Source organism: Halichoeres trimaculatus, unplaced genomic scaffold, assembly GCF_033239565.1.
Source record: "Halichoeres trimaculatus isolate MK-OKI-2021-1 unplaced genomic scaffold, fHalTri1.1 fHalTri1_scaffold_8, whole genome shotgun sequence".
In the NCBI taxonomy this organism is placed as follows: domain Eukaryota; kingdom Metazoa; phylum Chordata; class Actinopteri; order Labriformes; family Labridae; genus Halichoeres; species Halichoeres trimaculatus.
In genome coordinates, this window is record NW_027437186.1 from 225,155 (window position 1) to 237,920 (window position 12,766).

Sequence of the window (12,766 nt, forward strand, 5' to 3'; positions counted from 1 at the left end):
CAACAGGTACAACACAGATTTAAAACATCAGTGAAGAATGAAGAGACTGCCTCCAGTGGTTTCACCTTTCACCAACTATCCAGACATAAAGTCTATAAAATATGTCATCACCCCTTTTTAAACATCTGTTATGGTTTTAACACATCTGAACTGTGGGCACGTTTTAAGACAATCACAATCAAATATACTGTCATGTGAGTTGTGTTGAGGGTTTTTGTAGCATGGCATCTCTTCCTAAGCTCCCTCCAGTTTCTATGGCCCAAACTCACCAGATGCGTCTGCGGTCTGGCTCTGCTCGGTAACACCACTGATAAGATTCTATTCAAGCCTACGTGTCGGCACACACATCAGAAACTCAAGCCGCCCGTCTTTGCCAGATGCTGGAGCTGTGACACTTCAATGTACAAAAAGCAGATCGAGCGGGACAAGAAGTCATTCAGGAAACTATCCAAAACCGCCCAGTGACTTTCAAAATAAAACACAGTGTGTCCAAACCACATGGTCTTTAGCTACAACAACAAATGGATGTTATGAGCTGAGCCAGACCAAGAGTCAACAGGTTTTAGGTTTTACAGTCCAGCATGAACCAGGGGAGGATCATCATCGGGTTGGGGATCCAGGGAACTCCTGGGTCTGTGAGCTGTCTGGGGTCCTGATAAAAGCGGGACTGAACGCACAGCTGGTGTATGCTGACGGATGAGAGAGCACGCAGTCAAGACTCAACGGAGGGGAGACGAACTGGAGACTCATCTGGTGTATTCCTGATGTCCCTGTGAACTCAGCAGTATGCTGCAACACTTCATGTTCCCTCTGATCCAGATCCCTGCACGTCAACGCCCTGCACGTCCCATCCAACATTGTGAGAGGCATGATGTATTAAATGTACTATACCTATTTGTTCAACTCTGATGCAGCTTTACTTGATGTTCTGAAGTTTGACAGACATAAATACAAAGTGACATCAAAATGAATGAGCAATTCCTCACTGTGTACAAGTCTTTATTGGTTTTGTATTTTACTACAGAACAAACAAGAATCACCACAAATATCTTAACTCATGGTTTATAATTTCCACGTCAAGGTAAGGTGAATTTATTGATGATTCTCTTTTTGTAGTAGATCCCGTTTTGTAGAACATCCCATCTACCCAACAGACAAAGTAACAAAATACAGCGAGAGATCCGATGACAGGCTTTCAAAGAGACTAGCATGTACACAGACTGCAGACGCTCTACATCAAACTAAATCTAAGACTAAAAGTATATACAATACTGGATATCTAAATGACGGAGTTCAGAGCATGGGAAACCTTACAGAGGACATCATCAAATTTACCATGTTGGAGAATTAAAAAAAACAAACGGAAAAACAAAACAGCAATCTTAACTTTTCTTTTCTGCGTCAGAGTTCATCTCCATTTCCCATTTCTCCAGCAGATCCTGCAGGTTCAGGTTAAAAACATCAATTCCTTTAGGAGACAGATGGACGCCATCGGCTCGATACAGACCTGTGTTTGTGCCGCACCTGATATTATCGTGGGTCAGCGAGGTGCCGCCCAGCTCAGATACTATGTTTTGGATCCTTCGATTTACCGTGGTTCTGACCAGATCTACTTCGTGGCTGTCAGAGGAGTGCCGCCACACTCTCCGAGGGAGGATGTTTGACCAAACAAGGAAGCACTGTGGGAAAATGCTCCTAATGGAGGTCATATGCTTCTTGACTGAGGCCAACAGGTCTGTGGGGCTGTCAGTGCTGAGGTCATTGCCCCCTAAGTGTATGATGAGGACATCTGGGTTGGGCCAGGTGACCTTCAGCTGGTGCAGCTGGGGAAGTAGCTGGGACCACGTCATGCCCTGGGTGCCCTTCCACCAGATGGCCACCTTGCTGGGATCCATACCCAGCTGCATACCTACCTCTGGAGACTTGGCCCGTGACTCTGCCCAGTACACCAGAGAATGACCACAAATCCAAACGTTCTTCGGCTCGGTGCTGGTCGGCTTGCCTAGAAATTTTAAAAAGAACACATTCATAAGCCACAAAGACCGTCAGGTTTGCACTTGATGATCCCAAATTACCACCAGCAATGGACCAGTTAAACCTGGTCTGCACAGAAGTTCTTGAGCTGGTTTCACATAGACCAGTCAGCCTGGTCTTTAGGTTCTGATGAGTTAATGTTAAAATTGTGACATACACAGACACAAAAACTTTACGTGGTCTACATTTTACCCACAGAGGGCAGAATCAAGAGATTCAGGACGAATACTCAGGTCCACTCAACTCTGATGTCTTTAAGTGTGACAGATGATACCAAAGCCAGTAGGTCCTGGTGAAACCAGCCAGATTAAAAACATTGGTCAAGAACAAAACACTTTTAACTGATTCAGTGCTGTGACCAAACAAAAACGGCCCTATATACTTTACATCTCTTTATATCACAGAATGTCTGAAGACTTTCACTTTGTATTTACTGTCTCTTTCTCTAGCTAACTGCTTCTTTTCAATATGTACCCCTTTTACAAATGCAGCTAGTTCATGGAGACGTCACATGCAACAAAATGCCAACATGACTCTTTCAAGACATTGGCATTATTGTTCATTTTCCTCAAACCTTATCAGTAAACACTTAACACTAAATCATAAAGTTTTAGAATAAAACAAAAAAATCTACTCATCTGAAATTTGTTAAAGGTTTACAATGACAGAGTCCAGTATTTCATACAGAGAAAAGCAATGGAGTTTAACCTGTGAATGAGAACTTCAAATTCACATGAACTTGTTTTTAATTTAGTTACTATTTAGGACTACTTCTGTCAAGTACAAAAACAGTTAAGAAGACCTTGTGATGAAGGTTAAATGGGATGGAAGCTGGCCATTAGGATTCTTTTGTCAGGACACTGACTTTGGCTTCCACTGCTGTTCCCTTACTCCACACTGGACCACTTTGACACTTCAGTCTAAACTAATTTGAGCTTGTAGTCTACTTATCCATTCTGTCATAGTCACAGGTCCAACATTTGGAAAAAAAAGTTACCTGAGCAGCTTGTTTTAAGTCAAAGATGAGACTGAGTGATCAGTGGGTTTCATTGCGTATCAGTGAGAGGACTGAAGAGTGCTGTAGTCTGAGTGATGTACCCGCAAAGTTCAAAGTACACACTCCAAATGGCACAACGATGAGAGCAAAAATATGAATCAAAACAAACCTCAGCCCTGAATACAGTCTTCTAGACATGGTAATGAGTTCAACGACCTGTCATTGAATGCTGTACATCATTTTATCCAACATGTGACCAAAAGATAGAACCCTGCTAAGATCCTCGTGTGTCCTGGCAGCACTGCGGTGTCTTATGACCTGACTTATCATTGATACTTTAAGCCCCAATTTGACTGATGACGCTTGCTAAAATACTGCATAAGCCAAGAGTATTTAGAGCCAAAGACCTCTGGCTGCAGCTGACAGTCTTCTACGTTAGCTCACTGAGCTAACACCAGTTGGCTGACTGACCGGCTTGCTGACTGACTGGAAAAGCTAGTCTGCAGAATGAAGGATGTGCCATTTGCATTAGTGGGCTAAAAACACCTGTGAAAATAGCCCATGCAAACTGAGTAGTGTCTCAAGAAATGGTTGGGGAAAAAAGGGTGCACAACACTCTCAAATACGATAGTGAGCCTAGTCCTTCCATTTTTCTCACTTTATGGGCTTTGTAAAGCCCTGCTCACTCAAAACACAGTAGCAAATTTGAACAGGAGGCTTAAATTCTATGGTATCTGTAATAGCCATAGATGAGGCTGAGCTGCAGCTGAAGAAAGTGTTGGGTGGTGCTGGCAGCCTGACTAACACAGTGGGATTTGTCAGAAGGACTTCAGTACATAAAATACAGACTGATCTTTGAAAAGTCTTCCATTCTGAGAGTCTAATTTACTCCACTTGTTTCTTCTTCCTGAACGCAGCTTAATGCTAACTTTGCTGCTGTTAAAGGGTACAATGAGAGTCTTGTGACTGAAGATGTTGAGCAGACGATGAGGGATAAACAGAAGAGCCTCGGCGGACGAAGAACAAGATCATTGCCTGGTTTAGTACAGTCTCTCCAACTCTGGATACAGACCAGTGGAAGTGCATCTTAACACGCCCATGTTCAGATTGGTGTATCTCAAACCCCATGCTGAGAAGGATCGTTCTGACACTGACAAATTGTGAGATTATTGTTAAAGATAGGCATGGCAATACTTACCGTAGTGATGGTCGAGTATCATTAGGTTCCTGAAATTACTAAAGTCAGTACTGGTTCCTTAAGGACATGACAAAATCTGAAAATGATCTCTCTGAACCCCTTTTGTATTGACACCTAATCCAAAAGGCAAAGAGGGCTCATAGGCTAGATTACAAACAGTGCTCATAGATAATGCATATCACATCATATTATGGTATAGTTATTAATGCCACATTAGCATTGATTAAGCATTTAGCACAAGCACAGAGCTACGCAATCCAATTCAAGCATATTCTTAATAATCAAGAAATGTATAACAGATTTACTAGACACAATTAAAACAATCTATCTGGTGTTAGCCTCCTGAGCTAACAGTAGGACTAATGTAAGACAGTTTAACCAAGTGAGAGCCTTCACAACCCAAACGAATCAAGCTAATTCCAATGATCACTGCACAGTGTTGATACTGAGTGGACCAGTACAGACAGATGTCACCTCTGATGTCTTTTAACTACCTTTAGAAGATCTTTACATTGGCTTTAACAGGTAGGAGAGATAAGCTACCTTCCTGGCAACAACGAATAAAATGTTTTTGATAAGAATGAGATGGTTTGCAACTTAGAGAGGACCAATGCAGCGTGGAAATGGCTTCAGACAAGTCATCCTTACCTCTTCTTTCATTCCTGGCTTCGCTTCACTTGCAGGCTGCACTGGCCTGGCATGCATTAACCTTACAAAGTGAGTTCAGTTTTAAACATTCTAGTTGAGACTTGACAGAGCATGTTGCTGGACTGTATTGCCTTAAATGTGAGCAGAAATAGAGTAAGATGTGACTTTAAATCCTTCAGTTCTGGCAAACCATTCTTATGGGTCAACTCTTGAATAAATGTAGCCCTTTTTATTTATTTTCTGGATAGGACAACACAGCTACACACTATTTGGTTTTAGAGGCTCGGCAAGCTTATCCATGACTTACCCTCTTGTCTTTCACATTAGCTCAACTTGGAGATCTACCACAGCAAAAAAATGATACTTCAATACTACATAAGCAACACAACATAGTGCAGAGTGATGGTGATAAAAAGACTAATCATTACTGCAATTCCAATGAACTAGTTTCTGAAGGAAAAAGGTTGTCTGAAATAGTCCTGACATTTTCTACACATCATATGATCCTATACGTTTACATCCAAGCTGTTTTTACAATAATACTAATACAATTTATCCTCAACTATTACAGGTATATTTTAATAAGTGGACAGGACCAGATGTGTTGCTCATTCAGTCAGACTGGCTATGAAAAACACAACCTGGATGACATTTTCAGCAGCATTGAATGTGTTTTGTATCTATGTGCAATCCATTAATGAAAATATGGTAACAAGAGAGCGGCTACCAACTCAAAGGCCCTGTGAGGACTTTATAAGTGGCCTTATAATCGTCTCACTTTTATATATCTGCCTGTTCATAATACTCAGTTCAAAGTGAGATCGACCAAAATTGTTTTTTTTTCTGAATCCTTTGTTTCAGTATTTGTGGTCAGGTCAGATTTTCTCTGAGAACACGTACCCATTTAAAACATGTAGCCCTTTTTTCCATTTCATGACCCTACCCTGACCCTACCCTGGCAAAGTTTAACAGTGGTAAGTGAGCTGACTTAGTGAAACGCAAGATCTGTCCTTATTCTTGAAGAAAAGTATTTCTGTAATTCATTTTCTGGTAATGTTGGACACAGAAGCTGGATTGTCAGAAAGAAAAAGAAAAAAAGGAGGTCAGCACTAAACAGGAGTGTGATAGAGCATGGGCTAAAACACAGGCTAAAGGCTAAAAATGAAGAGCCAGGTTACGTTAGCGCTGCTTGGTGAGGTTGGAGTTGGTAGATGAGCTCTGGTAGGACAGAACCAGGATTCACTAACGTTACACGTGACAGACACGTCTCAGAGCACCGGGCTGTGAGGAACACTGAACAGAGAGTCTGCTAATTCTAAACTACAGACTGAGTTTACAAAGTTTGCTTGTTGTCACCTTTCAAACCATCGCTCTACATAACAACTAATATAAAGTTATCTTTAACCCAAAGAAACAAGTTTCCAATTGAGAAAAATTAAGCAAGCAATGCCAAACAGTCGTCACAGGGCCTTTAAAGTCATAACGAACAATACAACCACGGGTCAACATTTCTACCACTGCGCTACTATTCTGTTGTCCTACCTATTAAGACAACAAAATAGTACGACTAATACTGACTAAGCTGGATGTGTTTCATATCAACTAAGCTACATGGCTTGAGATACACACACAAACATATATATATATATATATATATATATATATATATACATACATATATATATATATAGAGAGAGATTGATACATATATATATATATATATATATATATATATATATATATATATATATATATATATATATATATACACATAGAGAGAGAGAGAGAGAGAGATAAAGAGATATATATAGATATAGATACGTGTGCACAATTACATGGGATATCTAAATCCTATCTTTTATAACCTGATTAGGGTACCCCTTTCTGAACTGATCTGAAAATAAAGTGCTCTCTGAACATTTCGTAGCTGTAAAGTTTAATACCAAACAAAGTTACCATGTGAAGAGGAAAATGGTGATACTTTGCAGAGGAGAACTTGCAGTTGACTTCTTTTCTTGACCGCAGCGATAACCCACTCGGCTCGGTTAACTTGTGTGGCCTTTGCACAGGTGCAATCGTCTTGTTTGTGTTAGTAACCATAAAGAGTTGTATGGACTTCATCGTGGCGGCTCTGTCACTACGCATGAGGTTCCCAGGTAATTGACTGCAGCTTCTTACCAATTAATAAACAGCGCTAGCAAGGCGTTCCAAGCTTTCTATGAAAACCATGAGCTCTGAATGTAAAACTCTTCATTACTTTCTACATCTTAAGAATCTAGTTACATCACAGATCAGTGCATCAGGAAAGCAAAAATCTAGCTATGGCAAAGACTCACTTCTACCTCAAGATTTTGCAAAGGCTCAACAAACATAAGCTCTGATAACATCTGGACACAAATGCAGTCTGTTTCTGGTAGGCTCTTTGAAATTAGCAATCCTGCTAACTACCAGTATGGTAGTTGAGCTCATCCTACAGTTACTTTGATGTCTAGGTTTGTTTACTAATTGCACAATTCTGGCCTGATGAGGAAAAAAAGTGGCGCCGCCAACCTGGTCCGCATCACCGCGTAGCCTTACATACTTTACGAAGCAAAGCAACAGCTTGCAATGGGCAATAAATGGAGGCGAATCTTCAATCCATCATGTTTCATGCAGTGGGTGGAGACGGCAGCTGCACTGCATGAATGTCGGTGAGGAACCTCATCATCACAGAATAATATATGGAATGTACTAGTACATTTGAAATTAACAAGCGCATCTGAAACACCAAACTTCATAGTAGACTTGGATAAAACAAATCGATGATTCTGAGTTATCTTTGACTCTTTCTACTGTACATATTAAACATTTCTGATGCTCAGGTAGGGCTTTTAACATCTGTGTTTCATGAAAGCCTGGCTAACTGTGCAGGAAAAAATAATCTTCAGTCTAGTAAATGGTTGTGGATGTGACTTATCACATGCAGCTTCAAAACGTTAACCTTTTTCATCTATGGGTTTGTAAATACTAGCACACCAAGAATATCAACTGACTTAATGCTGAAATTACATACCTGCTGTAATTGTAATTCAAAGGTTGCAGGTCAAATTAAATACATGTTATTCAACAAGTTTTATACCTGGGAAGATCAGTGTGCCATCCTTGTTCTTCTCTTGTTTTCTGCGGGCGAGGAACTCTTGGTACTGCTGTTCCCTCTTTTCAAGGAGCCTCTGGTTATACAAATCCAGCTGTAACAAACACATTAACCTTATCAAGGCTTTTTCCCCTGCAGGTGATACAGTGGCATCTTCAATCATTTCTACACTTTCTGCATTATTAGACCATTGTAGGACTAGATCACCAAGAAATAAATGTTAATTACTCTTATTACCACCTAACATATGGCTTAGCCACGCCCCCTCCACTCACTGGGACAAACAAAAAACATTTAGTGACAGGTGCTATGGCATGTGTCAGAGTAGGAGACATTTCACAGTATGCTATTGGTGATTGTTGGAGACGAAAAGATCACAGATCATCTTCCAGTCCCCAAAAGTCTCTTAAGTCCACATTGGAGGGAGATAATCATTTTATTGTTGAGAAGGTCGATAAAAAGCGTCAGTCTAAATTTCCAGCTCCCAGAGCAAACCTGATAAACAACATCTGGTTAGCATCAGCATCTCAGACAACAAGACAGAGGATCAGCATTGGTCAGGACAGAAATATAACCTCCTTTTACCATCTTTACTAAGAGTGTGTCTCTGTGTGTTTGTAGCTACAGGATTTACACTGAATCATTCAGCACAACGTTTGACAACCTTTGTTATCTCAGCTATTACAGATAAGCTAATGAAGCTAAGCTCCAGAAGCTAACGTTAGCTTAACTAGGGCCCTTTGGACAACAGCTAACCATGATGTAGGATCACCTAAGAACAAAAACTGAACAAAACAGGCCAAAGAACTCCCAAAAAACAAAGCGACATGATGAACAACACAGCTAGGAGCTAACGCTAGGCTAACTTTAGCTAACGTTAGAGAAAATCCCAAAGTGTCTGTCAGACTGCAGTGGTGGTTCTAGTGCTAAAGATAACTTTATGGCCCAGTTTCACAGTCAAGACTTAAGCCTAGTCCAAGACTAAAATGAAGTTCGAGCTGGTTTAACTTTAAGTCACTTGCACAGATTAATCTTAAAATAGTCATAGATTTTGTCTGCTCTGGATTAAACAAAGCTAATTGCAAGACGGTGGATTAGAGCTACTCCAGGACTAAATTGAAGTTTATATTAATCCTGCGAAGAGGCAGGTTTAACTTCAGCTTAGTGCACTTAGTTCCCTTTAGTTTGTGAAAGGGAAAACACAAATGGTTTGGGAGCATGGAGTATTTGGAATATTTAAATGAAGACCAATATCTGCTGCAGATCGAATCAGAGTAATCCACTGAATCAGTTTGATGAAACGACTTTCCAAGAGCGCTTTTGTATGTACAAAGAAGACGTATTAGAGATAATCACTTTGCTTGAGCCTAGACTTTCCTCCATGTCTCAAAGAGGAAGGACTGAACCCAGTTCTTTCCAAATTCTGAATCTTGGCATCCCAAGCCCTCCTCTTCTTGTGTTCAATGGCCAGGGCTTGACATTAACACCCGCCAACCAGCAAAATGTGGGTGGATTTCAGCTGTGGTGGCTGACACCGTCACTCCTACTAGCCACTTTGGCGGATTGAACTATTTTATTGTAGTTTTCTGAAACGGCATCTGAAATACTAAACCCGTAGCAGTACGAGACTATGACACTACAACTCCCATGAGCACTGCCTGCACGCAGTGTTTGCTCATTGGTCCATTCGCAAAGTCTTTTGCTGACATGACTGCTGCCAGGCGCTCTCTTGCCCCTGACTTGGACAACCTGACAGCTCCTGGTGTTTAGCGCCTGATAACGTCAGTTAAAACTTCACTTGCGTCTTTTTGACTCTCCAATGTAAACAGATCCTGAGATTTCAGTCACAAACTAGCGTCAAAACTCCCTTAACTTTTTAAAAGTGAGGGCATTTATCGGATGGAGCTCATTTAAGCTCACGCTGCACCGATCTCACCGGCAAAACTCACCTTGAGGAGAGGAGGGGAGGAGGAGGAGAGGAGCGCACAAAGAGAAAAGAAACTGGTCACAGATATGAGGAGCTGTAGGAACAATATTTAAACCTCCTAATGTACAAACACTTATCAAAGGTTGATGTAAAAAGTTCACTCTGGAAGTACTGTAAACCAATAAACAAATCTGATGTGTAGTCCAGGGTAACTTGTATATGTTAATTGTTTTAGTGTTCTTTTTAAAGACAAAAAGGTATTTTTTACCTTGACATGTTTCGACGTAAACGCTGCCGTCTTCTTCAGAAGCTGTCATTCAGACAGCTGTGTGGTGTCTTTTTGTCGGAGCAGAAAGCAACAAATACAAAAGATGGATAAAAGAATCAATAGAAATCAGAAAACGGGGAAAGGACACCATCAACAGGGATGAAGGAGCCTTCCAACTCTCGCACACCTGGGACACACTTCTCCAGAGGCCGTCAGGCAACGGGGGGCGTAGCTGGCGGGACAGACCCCGTGATCAATCTGTCCCGCCAGCTACTACCGAAAACAGCTGACAGAAAGACACCACACAGCTGTCTGGATGACAGCTTCTGAAGAAGACGGCAGCGTTTACGTCGAAACATGTCAAGGTAAAAAAATACCTTTTTGTCTTTAAAAAGAACACTACAACAATTAAGATTTCAAAGAAGACAAGATGAATCTAATCAGTAACTTGTGTATGTTGTTTTCCTCTTCATGATGCATTTTTTGATGGATACAACTTCAAAAAAATGTATGATTATACTACAGAATGACTTACAGTCCACAAAGTATGGTAATTAGTTTATTACTGAAAAATTACTGTTGTAAAAAATGTTTAAGCTGACAGCGGTTTCTTGCTCTTTTTTCAGTTTAGTTTTTATCTTTCCAGCTAACCTTAAAGCAAAAACTTTCATTAAATTCAATAATAAACTACTGCCTTCATGACTTTGTTTTAATAGACTGCATATTTTCACATAAAAGAACAACTTACACACAACTGTTTCAAAACTAAATACCTGATAAAGAGCCATAGCTCTAAAGATTTATGTAGTCTTGATTTGAGTGTAAACATGGGTCATTTACATTTAAAGAGGTTTTTAATCTAGTTCAAGTAAACTTCTGCACGTCATCGTCAGCTTTACATAATTATTCAACAACAAAATTGTGGCTAGTGAAAATGCTGAGCGGTAGTAACTCTGGGAAACCACAAGCCACAGTGGCTGGTGAGTGAAAAAGTTAATGTCAAGCCCTGTCAATGGCAGCAGTATGGCCTTTACTTTTAACAACAGCATGATTTCACACAATTTGTTTAAGTAGAGTTTTTTCAAACTTAGTAAAGTTCTTGGAGCTCATTTTTCTGGCTTCACTCATGTTTGGTGTCACAATTCCCTTCGGCAAAGCTGCCCTCAATTCCTTTCAGGTTTTTAGAATCACCGTTAGGCTGATGGGCTGTGCTCCCACTTAGGCTAATGAGAACTGATGCAGGTGTTGTCACTTAAGCTTACTCCAGGACTTCATTGTCTGGGACTAACTGAAACAAATGTAAACAACGCTCATGCAAGCTACTTAAATGACCCGGCTTTACTAGTCTGACTTAGGCCTACTGTTTGTGAAACAGGGCCTACATTTTTTTACAGCAAAGTCCCAACCTGCTGCCTCAGATACTCTGCCAGCTGACCTTAGAGCAGATGGAGACATCCTTCTTCATTTGATTCACTCAGAGCTAATGTTGGTCTGCTGCACAACTTCATATAAACAAGAGACTTTTCTCTGTTCAGATGTGTCTGAGTAAAGGATCAAAAACACACCCCATCACCCAGCCTCTCAGGATACCAGTGGCGAACCGTGAGTACTACAGCTGGGCCTTCACCTCAGCCCTCACAGCCCAGAAAAGAAATCATTGCAGAAAAAAGTAATTAACAAAAAACATTTTCATTGAATAAATAAAATAAAAATAAAAAAAGAGGCTTTACATAAAACAATGACTAACATTATTAAGTGAGTTTACAAAACTTACTACCTAAAATGATGAAGAAAATATCTTTAGTTTTTATCTTTGTCAATCTGTGTCATACATAAACTCGATACTTTTACCAATCGAGAGTGCTGGCAGGCTGCCAACAATCCTGAATATGGAGGGAGTCTCCCATTTTTTAAACCCCTTCTCTGGCTGTTCTCATGGCTTATGATTCCTCCTGATTGTCCCCCCACTTAAAGCATGCTCCTGTGATCGCTAATATTTTTGAAAGTGAATTAAGTCCCGTACTTGGGCGTTATATTGAAAACTCAGAAACCATCCACCCCCTCTCTCTTAGTTGGTTTGATCCAAAGACGCTGCAGGAGACCTCAGAGACAGAGACGGATAACTGTACTACACTCGTTGATGAAGAGTTTATCAGAGCCCTAGCTGTTTTCTATCTTTCTTTTTTGGTATTGACATGTCGTGAGTTAAACTAACGTAGCTCTGCTCTAACGCAGCATCCTCTGCAATCAGGAGAGTCTAGAGCAGCGTGAATCATATGGTGAGAAGGCTGACTCTAAAATAGTGAAACATGTGTCGTAGTAAAGTTCTGTCTGTCTTCGGTGTGTGATGCGCATAAGAGCTGCACATGTACGCGACAGCGCTCTCTCTTTAGAACAGGGGAGAGTTCAGGTGGAGGAGACTGACTGAGCCAGTGAAAGAGAGGGAGAATTCAAACCACAATGTCTTACACAGTGCCCGTGATAGATGGAGTATTAAGACATAAGCACTCGCACTCACACGACCAGATGAAATTTTTACTCGCACACGCTGAAAAAATACT

General features: G+C 40.7%; 1 protein-coding gene across 2 annotated transcripts in view; it reads right to left on the bottom strand.

The window, feature by feature from the left end:
- The window catches only part of LOC141795328 (uncharacterized), a 35,161-nt gene that overhangs the window by 2,689 nt on the left and 19,706 nt on the right, over positions 1-12,766 (bottom strand). The window contains exons 20-21 of one of the 2 annotated variants that reach the window (XM_074676165.1): positions 7,996-8,104; positions 8-2,002 (exon numbers count right to left, since the gene is read on the bottom strand). In XM_074676165.1, coding sequence (XP_074532266.1) covers positions 1,383-2,002; positions 7,996-8,104 — 729 coding nt within the window. In that variant the 3' untranslated portion in view covers positions 8-1,382. Of the gene's footprint in view, positions 1-7; positions 2,003-7,995; positions 8,105-12,766 lie in introns of those variants that run through there. The other variant, XM_074676166.1, reaches the window with a different exon arrangement.